An 18553-nucleotide genomic window follows, 5' to 3' on the forward strand; every position below is an offset into this window, starting at 1 on the left:
CAAGTTGTTGAACTTCTCTGAATTGAATCTTGGTTCCCCATATATAAAATGAGGCTAATACTATCTATCTCATACAGCTATTATGTTCTTATGAAATTAAAAATGTACAGTATCTTATTTCCATCACATGTTCTTACATTATTAAGTGCCAAAAAGAGATATCAGAGTAAATGTCAACTCATGCCCTAAGAACACTTGTGTCATTATAAATAAGGACATACATCACTCATACCAACTCTGGTTTCCCACTCGAATGCATTTTTTGTTTCCCTCCTAGAGCAGTGGTCTCAAAACTTTTGAGTACCCCTCCATTATCTTAATATTTACATATTTATAAATTATTACACAACCATATTACTGTAGCACAGCAGTTATTATAAAATGTATACCAAAATAGAAATTTAAAGCCTGAGATGGAAAATTAATAAAAAGAGAAGGTCTTATATATTCCTGGGGTGCATATAATCACTTTGGAAAATACAGAGAGCTCCTGGAAAGAAAAAAATCTAACCTCATTTGTTCATGGAGTACCTACCTAGCACCACAGACCAAGCACTAAGAAATGACTAGGAATTGAAGAAGCAACACATTTTGGACATTAGAAAAAAAAATGTGTGGATTGCTAATGTCACTACCTGTCTAAACCAGTTTCTGGGTTTTCATTTTAATACATATTTTAATTATAATAAAGTTTAATATGGTAGAAATGTTAAGCCACCAAATGTAACTGCCTCTCTTCCCAAACTCGGTTGCAAATAGAGAGTTACTATTCTTTTTTTTAAAAAGGCTAATAGTAATAACCATTTGAGAAATACTTATAAGGGGCAGGCACTATGCTAATCACTTTACATGTACTTTCTTATTGGTCTTTACAATAATCCAAATACTGTATTGCATCTCTCTAGAGGATAGCAAACATTTTAGTCCATACCAGAAGGTCTACAAACTGCAACCTCAAGACAAATCTGCCCCACTGTTGATTTTCATACAGTCTACAAGCCAAGAATGGTTTCACATTTTTAATTGGTTGGAAAAAAATAAAAAAAAGGATACTGTTTTATAGCAAGTAAAAATTATATGAAATTCAACTGTCAGCTCATAAATAAAGCTTTATTGAAACATAGTGACATCCATTCATTTATGTATTTTCTATAGCTGCTTTTGTGCCACAATGGCAGAGTTCATTATTTTAAGAAAGGTCATATGACCTATAAAATCTAAAATATTTAGTATCTGACCTTTACAAAATAAGTTTGCAGACTCCTTGTATATGTGAATGGAGCCTCCTGGACTTGTACAGGTTTGCAGCTTGCGTGGTTATAAGTCATCGTTCCAATAGAAATTCTATTTAGAAATTAAGGTTCAGGGAGGTTATGTTACCTGTCCATGCACTTAGGAAATAGCTGAACCAGAGTTTTCTAGGAAAAAATTTTAAGTTGAAAAATGGCCTTGATCTCATCTAGCATTCAGGCCCCTTTTCTCTGATGGTTTCTTCTGGCTATTTAACTCAGCCAGATACCCCAATATGACTGCCCTACTGTCTCCACTGTCTTCTCAGTGTATTCATGCCTAGATTTTAATATAATTATGGCTAAGGACAGGGTAGAATGGGGAACAGGTCAATGGAACAAAAGCACAATTCACTCATTCACAACATTTTTTCATTCTACTTCCTCAAGTCTCATATACATACTTGGCCCCCAAGTATGAGGCTCTGACGTCTCTAGCTGAGCTGAAAGTGATGAAAAGGACATGTGATGGAATGCTGGAAACCTCATTACTGGCTCTTTGCCTACAGAAACTCAGCCAGCTTATCTTCTTTCCCAGGGAACTTCAAACTTACACTGGCTCAGCTGGTTCTTTCCAGGTTCCTATAACAAGCTGCTCTGCCCAGCTGAGATTAGAAGCCGAGAGACCAGACTCTGCATATGCTTTTCTGTCCTAAAGAATATGTCCCTTTTTTCTAAAACTCGCATTGTACCAGATCCTCCTCCTAGGGTCTCAGCCACTCCTGAATCATAATCTAGACACTGTAAACTGCAAATTCAAAAACTTCTTTCTGGACAATATCCAGAAGGCCCAGGCACATGAACATAAATTCTGTGGCTGCCCGGTGAAGCTAAAACTTCACTTTTAAGCATATACAGCTATCACTGGCAGGGTATCAGCTACGTAAAGTTGTAAGAACAGCTTTCAATATGTTATTCATATTGAATCCTCTTAGCAAACAGAGATGTGTTATTAGCATTTTATAGATAAAGATGCTGAAACTCAAGAATAATCAGTGTATATTTTGTATGTACCTAGTAAGTGGTATGTCTTAGCTTCAAACTTGAAGCTCTCTGCCTCCTACGTGCCCATCACTTCAGTAAAGGAGACTGCCACAAAGAGGTTAGTTAATTGCCATAATGATTAAAAAACAAGCAAACACCCCATTCCCCCAACTCATGGCATGATTATTCTTTATATAATAATGGGGGATGCAGTATGATATTATGAAGTTCAACAATGGGTAGAGCTTAAACTTATTAGCAAGTCATTTAAGCAGCCTGATCCTAATTAAATTTATCTGTAAAATGGGAATAATAACATGCCTAACTTGCAGGGTTGTGAGGATTGTAAAAAAGACTGTAGGTATTCTATTTATATGAAATGTTCAGAATAGGTAAATCCACACAGACAGAAAATAGATTGGTGGTTGCCTAGGGTTTGAGGTAGGGAGATGAGAGAAAATGAAGAGCAGCTAATACCTATGGGGTTTCTTTTGAGGGATGATGAAAATGCTCCAAAATTGATTCTGGTGATGGTTGTACAACTCTGTGAAGGTACTAAAAACTATTGAATTATATAGTTTAAACAAGCAAATCATATAGTATATAAATTTAAAAATAATTAGCTGTGCTTAGCACAGTGCTTGACACAAAATAAGTGCTTTATAAATATTAGTTTTTATCACTATTGCTTTGAGGCAGAGTAGTCTTCTCCCTGCACTAAACACTAGACTCCACCAGGGAAGTGAGGCGTGGCCATGTGTCTGGGTTCTGGCCAAGGGCATATGAGTTCTGGCCAATGTAATGGAACAGGCCTGGCCCATAAAAACATTCCCCTCACAAGCCTTCATGTTCTCTTTTCCTCCCACTAGCTGGATTCAAACAAATCTTTTGACCTTGGAAGCTACTTGGTGAAGATGGAGGAGCCACAGCTTGGAAAAAGCCAAAGTTCCTGAAACACTGCCCAGAGGAGAGCTGCCCACTGGCCAAGAAGACCAGTTTTAGACTTTATAAGAAAGATAATAAGGTTCTAAATGTTTAATCACTTTGAGATTTGACTATAACAATTATTAGTATTATCTTAACTAATGCATTATTATTAGTTTTAACTCTTCCAAATTGAGGAGAAACTTCCGCCCTTGTCATATGTCTGAAATAAATTGACTCCGATTGGCTGATCGTGCTGGGGCTGCGGTCCTGAGAGCACATGGAAAAAGTTGTTTGGTGAATTTGACCTTGATTTTAGCACTGTCAAATGGTCATTGGGCAGTTTGGGCAGAGTATGCAGCTTCTAATTACCTTTCTGAACTTGAGGAAGTGGAGTCCTTGTTTTGCCCTCCAGTCCCTTCAGGAAGAGCCAAATGAGCAGCAGGCCACATGCGATCAGACCGTGCACAGCAGTAGGGTGTGGCAGCAGCACGACAGCACAGGCAGCTCTGCGCCTGCTGCTCCGTGCTTCTCTCCTGCTCTCCTTTCTGGAGGACAACACACCCTGTTCTCTTCCCTTTTCATAAAAGGGAAAACGACAAATTAAAGATATGACCCAATCAGATTATGTCTCTTCCTTGCTCAGTGCTTTCTAAAGCAATATCCTTCATTCTTTAAATGTAGAAGGCAAAGAGACCTATTAGCTCTCCTGGTGAATAACGCCAAAATATATAATTGCTATTGTCTCTCATTCAGAAGATTTGCTGTCAGAAGGAAAAGCTCTGAGTCATTCTTTAGAAAAGGTGAACAGAGGATATGCAACCACAACACAAAGGTAACAGAGCAGAGAGGGACCAGTCACAGGGGGGGGGGGGTTTCTCAGGTTGGTGAGCCCCTTCCCTCGTGCAAGTGTGTCAAATGGGGCCAGCAGCACCAGTGCCTTCCCAGTCTTTCTTTCTTTTCTTTCTTTTTTTTTTCTTTTTTTTTTTTTTTTGAGATAGAGTCTCACTCTACTGCCTGGGCTAGAGTGCCGTGCTGTCAGCCTAGCTCACAGCAACCTTAAACGCCTGGGCTCAAGCAATCCTTCTGCCTCAGCCTCCCAAGTAGCTGAGACTACAGGCATGCACCACCATGCCTGGTTAGTTTTTTCTCTATATATTTTTAGTTGGCCAATTAATTTATTTCTATTTTTAGTAGAGACGGGGTCTTGCTCTTGCTCAGGCTGGTTTCGAACTTCTGACCTGAGCGATCTGCCTGCCTCAGCCTTCCAGAGTGCTAGAATTACAGTCATGAGCCATGGCGCCTGGCCTATTCCCGCTCTTTCTTACAGGTGGACACCGTGGGGTCTAATGGTCATGAAAAGTGGAAGTGTACTCAGAACTTATGAAAATAGCTGGTGATTCCTGAGTATTTACTGCGAAGTCCTTTTACACAGCTTATTTAATCTTTTTGACAAGGTTATTACATAAGTATTACTATTCGTTCCAATTAAAAGATATTGAAACTGAGGCTCGGGGAGGTTAAACAAAGCAGTGTCCCCATGATCACACAGGCAGTAAAGCAGAGCTGGGCTCTAACTGGGAACTGAGGGGTGCTAAAAAACTACCTCGCTAACCACCATACCCTTGAAGGACTCCAAACAAATGGAATGGTTAGCAAGGTAAATGGTTCTACTGGAGAATCCAGGATGGTCCAATCCAAAATGCTTACCCTTGCAAACACAGAATATCCTAGCAGACTGCCTGTGCTCAGCATATTAAGTGCCCGAGAGAATAATGAAACTGATAAGAAAAGGGAAGAACAAAGGCCATTGTCCTGGGCCCCAGAGACTAGCCTGCCCCAACATGATTCAGTCATTCACTGACTCAGACCTCCTAGATTTTGAATATCAGATCATTGCAGGAGGAAATGTGAACTTCCAGATAGAAAGCATGTCTTCTTGTTGAAAATAGCTTCCCTCCCCCAGCACAAAGTCATAAAGAAAATAAAGACTCTGAACATCTCTCTGCTTCCGATTTGCCAGGAAGCCTTTTTTCCTCCAACCTCACAGTCCCATTGTTTCTCTCATCCCTTCTTAGTATGCTCTATTTAAACCAGATGGAGCAGTAGCATTTTGAAGCATGTTCTGAACCCGGGGGACACGCATCATAAATAAATAAACAAATGAACAATTCAGCAATTGGTAAATCAGGCAGGAATGAGTTTAGCAACTGAGCTGGAAAAATAGCTGAAAATTTACTCTGTGATGAAAGCTCTGAATGTGACCCACGTTCTTTTCACCTACCACGTAACCACACTGACTCCTTTCAGCAAACTGGGACTAGAGAGCAGCAATGGGGAGGCAGTGACAAAGGGCTTCAGAGAAATATTCATGGGCCTCTGTCCACTTTGTATTACCAATGTGCTGATATGTTATCCCACGGTGGCTGTGAAATATTTGTTCACCACCTATAAAAGCAAGACATTTTCAAGTGCTGGTTTTCCTTAAATATATTCTCTTTCCTTTAAGTCTTACATAATTCAACTATCATCCCATGTGAGGCTTAATTTAAAGAAAACCATAACTTGAGTTAATTCACTGTGAAGGGTTATGGAAGTTATATCTATTCCAGAGAGTCAGCAGCAGTGTAATGGAGTATCTGTTATATGCCCGACCTAGTGCCAGGTTCTGGGAATACTAACAATGAATAAGGCCCCGTCTCTGCCCTAAAGAAGTTCATGGTCTCCTAGGAGAGAGATGTCTGCACAAACTAAATGAAAGACATGATACAGGTATCAGTATAGAAGAAAGTAGGCCAGGCATGGTGGCTCATACCTGTAATCCTAGCACTCTGAGAGTCCAAGGTGGGAGGATTGCTTAAGGTCAGCAGTTCGAAACCAGCCTGAGCAAGAGTGAGACCCCGTCTCTGCTATAAATAGAAAGAAATTAATTGGCCAACTACCATATATATAGAAAAAATTAGCCGGGCATGGTGGCACATGCCTGTAGTCCCAGCTACTTGGGAAGCTGAGTCAGAAAGATGGCTTGAGCCCAGGAGTTTAAGGTTGCTGTGAGCTAGGCTGACGCCACGGCACTCTAGCCCTGGCAACAGAGACTCTGTCTCAAAAAAATAAAAAATAGCCGGGCGTGGTGGCTCACGCCTGTAATCCTAGCTGTCTGGGAGGCTGAGGCGGGCGGATTGCTCGAGGTCAGGAGTTCGAAACCAGCCTGAGCAAGAGCGAGACCTCGTCTCTACTATAAATAGAAATTAATTGGCCAACTAATATATATATGTATAAAAAAATTAGCCGGGCATGGTGGCGCATGCCTGTAGTCCCAGCTACTTGGGAGGCTGAGGCAGAAGGATTGCTTGAGCCAGGAGATTGAGGTTGCTGTGAGCTAGGCTGACGCCATGGCACTCACTCTAGCCTAGGCAACAAAGCGAGACTCTGTCTCAAAAAAATAAATAAATAAAAAATAAAAAAAATAAATAAAAGACAGAAGAAAGTGTATGAGGTGTTTAGCGATCAGCTCTAATGAGGGAGGAAGTGTGTGTAGAGAAAGAAAGAGGATAGAGATGGCGGGTCAGTATAGGAGTCCCCTCTCTATCTACCTACAAGACCCAAGAAGCTGTTGGGTCTAAACTAAGAAGAGGTTGAGCTGATGGTCTGGGCAGAAAGGACAGGAAGAAAGGGAGTAGACACAGTGGCGTGAAACAACCTGAAGGTTATGGTCATTGTTGACCCTTGAACCCAGCTGGGAAACAGACTCTGAGGGACAGAAATGAAAGGCAGGCCAGGAAGTCAGGGGGTAGAGCATTTGCTGCCGTGTGGGTCATGGGACTCTATCCCATCGCCCATGGGAACCTCTGAAAGACTTTAAACAACAGAGTGAACATGATCTGATTTGCACTTTCGAAGATCACCTTGGCAACCGTGTGGAGGACGGACTGGGGGTGTTGAGGCTGGGAGCGGAGAGAACAGTCAGGAGGCGACTGCAGCAGTCCAGGTGGGAGGGAGAGGGCCTGATCTCAGATGGCAGCAATGGGGATGTAAAGAAAGGGAAGGAGGGGCCGGGCGTGGTGGCTCACGCCTGTAATCCTAGCACTTTGGGAGGCCGAGGCGGGCGGATTGCTCAAGGTCAGGAGTTCGAAACCAGCCTGAGCGAGACCCCGTCTCTACCAAAAATAGAAATAAATTAATTGACCAACTAAAAATATATATACTAAAAATTAGCTGGGCATGGTGGCGCATGCCTGTAGTCCCAGCTACTCGGGAGGCTGAGGCAGTAGGATTCTGAGCCCCGGAGATTGAGGTTGCTGTGAGCCAGGCTAATGCCACGGCACTCACTCTAGCCTGGGCAACAAAGTGAGACTCTGTCTCAAAAAAAAAAAGAAAAAGAAAGGGAAGGAGGACAGATGTTAAGAAGGTAGAAATCTGGTCTGGAGTTAACGACATCTGGATTCTGGTCCTGGCTTTGGCATAATCTCTTTCTGTAACCTTAGACAAGTCTTTCCTATTCTGGACCCTGTCTCCAAACTTGTCAGGCTATAGGGAGATATTTTGTGGCTTTATAAGAAAGCACTTAATAGATACATTTGGTTATTTTTATTCATTCTTCAGATGAAACAAGAGGTCATTTTCACTTTACTTTAAACAAAGAAGACTTTTCTATGGGTAAGGTCCAATAATAGGTGTTCTATATAAGAGCAATAAGACATGCTCTTTGCTCTCAAAGAAATCACAGTCAGTGTTTATAACATTTTGGATTGTGAGGAGAAAGTAGAGAAGTCTGGTTCTACGCTTTCTATCTAACAATCCAAAGTGCCTTGAATAGTGATTAGCCTATTGTAGGTGCTCAAAAAATGACCAATTGAAATGAAAAATATTAAATTTGTTAATTAAAGAAAGAAAATGAAGTTAACTCTAAAATAACAAATCCTTGACATTTAATTATCTAAAGAATAGACTAAGGAGAGATTACTTTTACGTAAGAAGTCATGAGTAATTAATCAAACCACAGGCAACTGGCTTGTTACAATACTAATTCAAACAAGATTTCTAGGCAGGTCTCCATTTCCAAAGTCTTGGGAGGCAGATGGTAACATTAATTTGTTTTAAGCAGCATTTGGTTGGCCATACTTTGTTCTTTAAGCCAGGGTAAGTTTAGTTTTGGGAACTCTCCTTAAGAGAAATTAACCTCCAACCTTTTAAATACAACAAACCGGTCTGTTTATAAACATCTAGTTTAGAAAGATCATACTTGTGAATGGTGTTGCTTAAAAAGAAATAGAATGTCTCGGTGGAATAGGAGGAGAGTTCTACTAGTAACTTGACTGAGAAAAGTTGCTGACTTGGCAGATGAGATAATATGCATAAACACTTTAAAAAAAAATTAAAGGTGCTAACAATACAGGTGGGATTAGAAAAGAACAGGCACCACATTGTGTTATTTTTTTCATGAACAGAGAGGCCCAGAATATTGCGATCCCAGCTGGTAAGAATTATGACATTGAATTTCAAATTTTTGTCCATTAAGAAATGATTCAAGGCCGGGCGCGGTGGCTCACGCCTGTAATCCTAGCTCTCTGGGAGGCCGAGGCGGGCGGATTGCTGGAGGTCAGGAGTTCAAAACCAGCCTGAGCAAGAGCGAGACCCCGTCTCTACTATAAATAGAAAGAAATTAATTGGCCAACTAATATATACAAAAAATTAGCCGGGCATGGTGGTGAATGCCTGTAGTCCCAGCTACTTGGGAGGCTGAGGCAGGAGGATTGCTTGAGCCAGGAGTTTGAGGTTGCTGTGAGCTAGGCTGACGCCATGGCACTCACTCTAGCCTGGGCAACAAAGTGAGACTCTGTCTCAAAAAAAAAAAAGGGCCAGGCGTGGTGGCTCACGCCTGTAATCCTAGCACTTTCTAGCACTTTGGGAGGCCGAGGCGGGCGGATTGCTCAAGGTCAGGAGTTCGAAACCAGCCTGAGCGAGACCCCATCTCTACCAAAAATAGAAAAAAATTAATTGACCAACTAAAAATATATATACAAAAAATTAACCGGGGATGGTGGCGCATGCCTGTAGTCCCAGCTACTCGGGAGGCTGAGGCAGTAGGATCGCTGAGCCCCGGAGATTGAGGTTGCTGTGAGCCAGGCTGACGCCACGGCACTCACTCTAGCCTGGGCAACAAAGTGAGACTCTGTCTCAAAAAAAAAAAAAAAAGAAAGAAATGATTCAAAAAAACTTGTAATAGGTTTGGCTCATGGACTCCAACCCTGTCATAGGCCAACTTGGTAAAACACAATGATTTCATTTCATAAAGCAGCTTTTGATGATAAGCTGGCTTGGTTGTCATCTAGCCTTTGCCACTTACTAGCTGTTACAAGCTTAGGCAGACCACTAGCCTCAGTTAAGCATCAATCCCACCTGTAAATGAAGATAATAATGCCTATCTCATAGAACCATGCTGAGGAGTACATGAGATTATGGATGGAAATAGCTGAGTGCAGTGCCTGGCATATAACAAGTATGGTATTACTATCACAATTAGTTTTGCTGAAAGGGAAATGTTCTTTCCAAAATTGGCTAAAAAACTTGTTTCAAACATTTTTGAGACTGAAATAATAAAATATATAGATGATGGATTTGCAGAAATGGGAGTGGGTGTTTCATTTTAATATAATTGTAATGTGCAGAAGAACATAGCAGCATCTTGTGCCAATCATAAAACTTTTCTCATAGTAAAATTATTTTGTGAGTGAACCTGAACTACATGTACAGTGTCTTACTAAATATGTACTTTCATGGGACATTTGGTAAAGTGGGTCTCTTCTGAATGTTATTTGATGATATAATATAAAGAACCTAGCCTGGAAGGACCTTGATTTGAATCTTACCTTTATCACTTAATAACTGTAATGACTATAAGCTTATAATGACTATAAGCTCTGGCAAAACAAAACTTTCTGAGCCTTTGTTTCTACATTCAAAAAATAAGGATAATAATTGCACTTATAGTTTACATGCTTTTGAAATAATTTCATTAGATAATAATAACAATAATAATAATAATGTCTTTTACTAAGTTCTTGCCATGTGCCAAGCTCTGGAAGCCTCTACTAAATTATCACACCCTCACCACATCCTATGTGGTTTTTGTAAAGTCAGAACCAGTCAGGTGACTTGATAGGCAAAGGGCTGCTAAATGATAGGCGAAAGTATTAGAAGCTCTTGCTGCATTAGAGATAGCTGGGTCTTTGAGCAGCAGGCTGCTAATAGAGGTCTAGCAGGGACAGGAAAAACAGTTCTGAATATAAACAAATATCAGAAATTTGAGGACCTGTAGTTATGCCTCATGTTTCTTTCCAAAGCTTATCACAAACAACTACTCCCAAATGTCTATCTAGAGCAGACATCTAAAGGGCCCCAATAAAAGCAGACATGAGCAGAAGGATAAAAGCGCCAAATATGTCAAAGTGGTTGAAAATGATGGAGAGAAGAAAACAAAGCACATCAACCTGCTCTGCTCTAAGCAGTACCACAGGAGGTATGAAAGGGAGCAGAGCAGAGGGCTGCTGAACTCTGTGTGTGTGTGTGTGTTGTGCCCTTTATGTCTTTGTCAGATAATCTTCAGATTTCTGTGGTCCTCAAGAGCAGAGGTAGGGGACATAGAAGAAGAATTCTCTCTCTTTCTTGTGACTTTAAGAAAGTTATTACTTCTGGGCCTGGTTCCATCTTTAAAATTGGGATGATAAAACTTTGTCTCAGTTTACATTGGGCTACTATGCACTTGTAGGAAAGACTAGAGAAGCTTTCTATATACTAATATATGAAGATTTCTAAGATACCTCATTAAGTAAAAAAATTGTGCAGAATAAAGTGCATAGGATGCTCCTTTAGTAGGGAAGAAAGGGGGGATAGTAATTATCTGTTTATGTATCTATACATGTATATGTATATAATTTGCTATATTTGTAAAGGAAACTCCAGAAAGATATACAAAAACCTAAAAATAGTGGTTAGCTTTGTGAGGTAGATGAAGGTAGGAGAGGAATGAAACTTTTCAATAAATACCTTATATAAATCAAATATTTAAATTAATTTAAATAATAAAATTAGGATAGCAATCAGTGCATATCTCATAAGGTTGTTTTGAGGAGTAAATGAAATAATGTATTTAAAGAGCTTAGCATGGGGTTTGACACACAGTAAGCACTAAATACACATTAGTGGGGTTTTCATCTCTTTTTGAGAAAGAGAGTGGGAAGGTGCACTTCCTTGACCTTGACTTTCTGCTCCCGGGCCAAAGAGAGCTGGAGACAAAGTGCAGGAGGCTGGCTGCTAGGCTCTGATTGAGGCTTAAGGAGCAGAGAGGCCATAATGACCTCTGGTTTTCTCCTAGATCATCTGGCCCTGTTCCCAGGGATTTGAGACAAAATACCCACCCAGAAATAAAGATGGAGTCTTTAACTCAGGAACCTGAACACATGGATGAAAGGGCATGGAAAGGCAGAGAACTAAAACCCCACATAGACTAAATCCATCCATGACTCCAAGAGTTTGAAATGATTTTAAAACAAGAATGTCTCAGAACAAAGTGAGAAAAGATGAACAGATGCCAATGAAATGTCATTTTCTTTCACTGTGTTCCTAAAAAAAGCTTCAATGTCCTTAAAGCATATATCTTAGGGGATTAATTGGAAATGCCACAAAGGAATCAGAATAATAAAAATAAAAATCTGGCTCTGAATAGAACCCTTTATATAGTCACAAAATTAATAATCTACATTTTCTTTGTCCCATCTGCACCAAAAAAGAAGATTTAATAATCAGGTACAAAAGGTAGGAAATTACAATGAATCTGACTGTTCAGATATTGCAACCCAAACAATTGTTCTAATATTGCCTCTTTTACTTAGGGTTATGCTAAGTGAATGACAAAATAAAGACACTAATTCTTTCAGGTTTTTTGGGAACTAAAACACACAGCATTTGTAATACAGAAAAGTATCATTTGGGGCATTTATTGGGGAAATAGCACACAACAGGATGTCATGGCTTTGTTAGATGGTTCTCTAAGTGGAGTCTATAAAAGGAGAAAGCAGGCAGGAGTCTGGGAGATGGTGATGAGGCCCCCTTTGTGTAGCTGCCATATTGTCAGCTATGGTGGTTAAAATTCCAGCTCAGAAAGTAGACAGATCTGAGCACAAATTCTGTCAATCATTAGTTGAGCAACCTTGGCAAGTTATTTAACCTTGCTGAACTTCAATTTCCCATCAGTAAAATGGGGATTAATATAAACCTTACCTTATATGGATGTCATGAGGAGCAAAAGAGATAATATATTTAAGATGCTTCCAACGGTGCCTAGAATATAGTCAATATTCAGTAAATATTAGCCCTTATAATTATTTATCATCTATCTTTTCATTTATTCATCATTTAGGGATCACTTCAGGTCAACTTTTGGGTTAGGGAAAGGAAATCCAGGAAGAATAAGACACAGTCCTGTACATAGAAAATTCTCAGCTGAGCAGGGGAAGATGAACAAAAGAAGGCAATGTGTGGAATTGGGGATGCTATGACAGAAATCAACATTAGTTCTACTGAGGCATAAAGACGGAGCAGTTTGTTGCACTACAAGAATGAGGAAGGGTCATGATAGAGGAGCTGATGCTTAGTGAAGGGCTTGAAATGTGTGTATACAATGCATTCAGGACAAAAGCAACAGGAAGGGCACAGACACTGGGGTACCCATGGATGGTAGGAAGGGGCAGGAAGTCTTGTATGGCTGGGTCTTGTGAACGAGTGAGCCCGCCTGAGAGGTAAGGCTGCAGACAGCTGGAAGCCACATCACACAGGGCTGAGTATACAATGAAGTTTCTGTAATTTGGTGTGTTTCACAAATCAACTTCTTTAATTAGAAGTTACGAGGTAGCACTGCCCAGCCAGGGACATGCACTGAGGGTGCGCTACATTATTATGACAGAAAGATAATTTTGTACTTCCTTTGCTAGCCTTATAAGGTATCTGCTGAAAGAATATGTCTCGACTGATTTTGCTAGAACTTACCCCCTTTGCAAACTCAGTGTTGGCTTGGGATCAGGACATGTTAGCAAATTCCCCCCACTCCCTACTTTTTTTTACTTATATATTTTCCCTTGAATAGGTAGCTCACTTCAGTACAAAAGGATTAACAGTAAGTATTGGTTCAAAAATTTTTTTGGTGGTTGTGGTGAAAGGAAGAGGATATAGACACATACAGTTTCAAATGTCTTCTGCTACTTAACAATGATGTGAACTTGGGAAATTTTTTTTTTACCCTTGTGAATCTCAATTTTCTTATCCATAAAGAGGTAGATATATTTCATGGAGCGCTGAAAGGAGTAAATGGAATAATTAATGCTAAGTATCTACTACCAAGACTGACACAGTTCCGCAAATGGTGGCTGTCATTGCCCGTGAAGGTGAAGTAGGTGATTTGGATGGTAGCCATGGGAGAGAGAAACCCAAGTCTGTCGGGGCAGAAGGAAGCCAGGTGTGGGTAGAGGCAGAGAAAGCAAGGGCAGCTTGCACTGCTAAATTGTGCCATGTTCTGGCTGGGCTGGACCCAAAGACAGCTCTAATTCCTGTGTGATAAACCAAGGTTGGAGACACTCTGATCTCTCCCTGTCCCTAGTTCACATGAAAATTTTCCCTAGCTAGGCTGAGCTTCATGGACCAACAAAGGAACCAAAGTGTTTCCTTTCAGAAGTTTCAGGTTACTTCAGGTCTCTAGAGCTGGAGCAGAAAGAGATGCTAATAGATGAAACTTGCTAAATACAAGCAATTTTTCTATAGCCCATGCAAAAGTTCTTAGGAGAGGAGGTGATAGAAAGAAAGCAAATATACTCTGTTGGTAAAGAATTGCAGTTCTTCCCAAATGCACTATAAATGATAACATAATGATGCATCAATCCAGTCCGCAGTGGGGAGAATATATTATCCTCTATGATACATCTGTATTGTTCAAGCATTTCACAGACAAAATTGAACTCTCATATAGCCCTAGGAAAACCACATGCTTTTGCCTTTTAACCCAGTCTCTTTAACTGGTAAAAGCTCATTACCTCTGTAGCCCACAAATGTGTTTGTAATGAAGGTCACTTACAATGGAATGTACACGGAATCTCTCTTGACACATCACAAAAATTCTATAATCTGGATCCTGTAAATCCACTAATGAAAAAATAGTGACAAATAACCCATAACAAACTAACCTAATATACATCATGACAATGTTGTTTACAGTAGTAAAAAATCAGAAACAACCTAAAAATTTAAGAATGACAAATTGGCTAAGCTAATAGTGTCACATCCATATATCGGAATCTTATATTGCTTTAAGATTTACTTTTACTAAAAAAAAAAAAAAAAAAAAGAAAGAAAGAAAAGAAATAATGGCATGAGGAAACATCCACAAAATATAAAATATTATTAAATGAAAAAGGAGGTTATCAACTACTAAATACAATTTCAATTTTATAGGATGTAGAAAAAAAGTAAAGATCTATAACAAAATCAAGTTTTTTCTTGGTCACTTCCTTATTTATTTTTTGTAACATAAAAAAATCTCAATAAAATATTCTTTTAATTTCCCCTATTCCCTACTTTTTTATTTGTTTGTTTTTACTTACATATCTTTTCTTAAGGAGGGAGTTCACTTCAGTACAACAGTATAAAAAGATTAACAGTGTCAGTAGTGGTTTAAAAAAATTTTTTTAATGGGGTGTGGTGAAATGAAGAGGATACAGACACATTTTCAAATATCTTCTGCTATTTAACAATGGTGTGAACTTGGGAATTTAAAAAAAATCTTTGTAAATCTCAATTTTCTTATCTACAAAGAGGTAGCATGTGACCTATCTCACAGGGTGTTTAGAGAAGTGAATGGAATAATTAATGCTAAATATCTAGTGCCAAGACTGACACACAGTTCAGTAAACCTTGGCAGGTAGAAGAGTGGAAAAGAATGCATCTGAAAACATGAAAAACTTTGTCCACATTAAAAATAACATTTGTAACATATTTTAAATGAATTGCTAAATGCATATGCTATAATGTAACTGATATGAATCAAGATAGGAAATTATATATCTAATATAACCTCCCCTATATATTTCATGTGCAGAAATAGGACTGAGATAATTTTTTTTCTTTTTTTTGGAGACAGTCTCACTCTTGTTGCTCTGGCTACAATGCCATGGTGTCAGCTTAGCTCACAGCAACCTCAAACTCTTGGGCTCAAGCGATCCTCCTGCCTCAGCCTCCCAAGTAGCTGGGACTACAGGCATGTGCCACCATGCCCAGCTAATGTTTTTCTATATATTTTTAGTTGGCTAATTAATTTCTATTTTTAGTAGACACGGGGTCTCACTCTTGCTCAGGCTGGTCTTGAACGCCTGAGCTCAAATGATCTGCCCTCCTTGGCCTCCCAGAATGCTAGGATTACAGGCATGAGCCACCGTGCTCAGTCAGGACTGAGATAAATTAAGCAAAAAAGTCAAATCAGTGGTTGCCTCTGGATAGTAAAAATTGTCAATCGTTTCTTCTATCCATTTTTTTACATGCTTTCACATTTTGCAAAGTTTCAACAATAAACACATAATACATTAAATCAGAAAAAAATAGTTATTTTTTTAAAAAGATATAATTTAACAGGAAAAAGAATGAACTTAACTTTATGTATTTCTTTTTTTGATACAGCTTCTCACTCTGTTGCTCCATCTAGAGCATTGGCATCCTCATAGTTCACAGCAACCTCAAACTCCTAGGCCCAAGCAATCCTCTTGCCTCAGCCTCCCAAGTAGCTGGGACTATAGGCATGTGCCACTGAACCTGGCTAATCTTTCTTTGTTTTCCTTTCTTTCCTTCTCTTTTTTCCTTTTCTTTTCTTTTCTTTCTTTCTCTCTTTCTCTTCCTCCCCCTTCTCTTTCTTTATTCCCTTCCTTTCTTCTTTCCTTTTCTTTCTCTCCCTCCTTCCCTCCCTCCTTCTCTCTCTCCTTCCTTCCTTCCTTCCTTCCTTCCTTCCTTCCTTCCTTCCTTCCTTCCTTCCTTCCTTCCTCCCTCCCTCCCTCCCCCTTCCTTCCTCCCTCCCTCCTTTTCTCTCTCCTTTCCTTTCCTTTCCTTTCCTTTCCTTTCCTTTCCTTTCCTTTCCTTTCCTTTCCTTTCCTTTCCTTTCCTTTCCTTTCCTTTCCTTTCCTTCCTTCCTTCCCCTCCCCTTCTCCTTTCCCTTTTTATTCTTTTCTTTTCTTCTTTCAAGTCCCAGAGTGCCAGGACTACAGGCATGAGCCACTGTGCCCTGCCAAACTTAACTTTAAAGTCACTGAAAGATTGGTATACCTACTTAACTTCTAACTCTCTAAATCCAAGTATATTTTACTCTCCAAGAAAAAATAAAATCCTGTATCAAATTAAATAAGGTAGAAACATTCACAGTTTCTACTTACTTTTTATTAGTTTATTTTTAAATATACACCATTAAAAGATTTACAGATTCCCTGGCAATGAATTCTCTTTGTGAAAAAACTACATAGACTCAAAAGGATATGAAGACTTATTTTGTATGGATTTTGAAAAACTAGATTTAATGTTTGGATGGCAAAGGAAGGTAGATTTGCAGGCAATGTACAAACAAACACAAATTTTAACTTAAAAATTATACAAAAAATTTAAAATCAACAAAATTTTTACTTAAAAATTAATTCAACAATATTTATTAAGCTCCTATTCCATGTGAGGTATTGCTGTAGGTGCCAGGGGCATAGAAATGCCTGCACATGGTATTGGAGACTATGCATTCCTTTCACAGGGCATACCAAAGCAGTGGGTGAATGACCACTTTGCAAAGATATCATAGGGGAATCCAAATATGTGAGGTAGCAACGCTCTAGATGTCCCATCTCTTATTCTGGAAACCTCTTCTCACTCCCTTCTACTTCCATAATCCCCTAGAAAGCAGAGCCTGATTCACAGGCTTGCAATAATTTATTCAAAGGTTTACATATGATAATAATTCTAAGCAGAGACTCCCCAGGATGAGGAATGAGGAACCAGGAAGAGTAAGGAAGGAGAGAAAGGCAATACAAGATGTGTCATTGAGCTATTCACCGTTGTGGGCAACTGGAACACACTCCTACCAGGACCAGAAGAGGAGCATACATAATGTATTAATAATTCAGAACTATATACCTAAGGAATGAGGAGGAGAGCCTCTATCGGTCAGTTTTCTTCCCCTCCAATCGTCCAGTTGCCACATGGGCTGTCGACACCCTTGAACTTCCAGTTTTGTGCATGCCAGGGTGGTGAGTGGACTCCTGGGCAGAAAGCAGACACAGGTGTGGCAGATGAGGTAGGATGGTATCAGGTTACACCTGCTGGTTGCTGTAGCAACGCCTTGAATTAGTTTGGCAGAAAAGACAGGCCGAGTGCAAGAGGTGATACCGCCCTTAAAATTTCTCTAAGCCATATGAAGGCATGATAATAACAACAGTACCTAACATTTATTGAGCAAATATAGATACTTTACATACATTTCATCACTTAATCCTCAAAATCAAGTTTCTATTTCTGTGTCTGTCTTGGACCAGAGTTCCTTGAAGGCAGATATTGTGTCTTACTCCTGCTTTACCTCCAAGGACCTAGCAGTGTATGCCATATAACAAGTGCACGATGCTTCTAAGACTGGTTGAGTGTCCATTCCCCCAGTGGATTAGTGGTTCTTGAGAGCAGGAACCATTTCTTAATCATCTTTATATCCCAGCACTCAGCAGATAGTTCAATGTTTGTTCACCCTAACAGAATAAAATTTTCAGGAAGGCAAAACACATAGGGTTAAGAATGTGGACTTTCTGTTATATGGGCCTGGGTTAGAGATTCATCTTTGATACTCACTTGTTATATAATCTTGAGCCAAATATGTAATAATCTTTTTTAACCGACAGTTTTCTAATTTGTAAAAAGGCATGACACTAATTGTATTCCATTATAGAGTTGCTATGAAGATTACATGAAATATATTTAAAAGCATTTATCATTAGTACCTGGCATATAGCAAACTTGCAATAAATATTAGCTATTATGATAATTTTATACTGTTCATGTTATGCTATATTTAAAGTTCCTAAACTAGATCCAAGGACCTTTGGAATGTCTATGGTGGCACATATGGGAAAATCTCTAGAACCCAAAGTACCTAGTAGAGGGACAGTACCTGGAACAGAGATGTTCAATAAATATTTGTTCAATGTTAAATGAAACAATGATCCATGTCTGCTTTTGGCAAGAATAACCAGCCCAAATGCTGAAAATAGGTAAATATATTATAGGTTGCTAACTAACTAATG

At 39.4% G+C, this 18553-nt stretch overlaps 1 protein-coding gene across 22 annotated transcripts in view; it reads right to left on the minus strand.

Annotated features, from left to right (window-relative positions):
- Positions 1 to 18553, minus strand: part of DLG2 (discs large MAGUK scaffold protein 2) — a 1870454-nt gene that overhangs the window by 209074 nt on the left and 1642827 nt on the right. The window contains exon 2 of one of the 22 annotated variants that reach the window (XM_076002381.1): positions 17400 to 17524. The exons of the other annotated variants lie outside the window; for them this stretch is intronic. Within the exon in view, the coding sequence (XP_075858496.1) occupies positions 17400 to 17466 (67 nt within the window). The 5' untranslated portion in view covers positions 17467 to 17524. The remainder of the gene's footprint in view (positions 1 to 17399; positions 17525 to 18553) is intronic. 22 annotated transcript variants of the gene reach the window in all.

This window comes from Microcebus murinus, chromosome 4 (assembly GCF_040939455.1).
Source record: "Microcebus murinus isolate Inina chromosome 4, M.murinus_Inina_mat1.0, whole genome shotgun sequence".
In the NCBI taxonomy this organism is placed as follows: Eukaryota; Metazoa; Chordata; class Mammalia; order Primates; family Cheirogaleidae; genus Microcebus; species Microcebus murinus.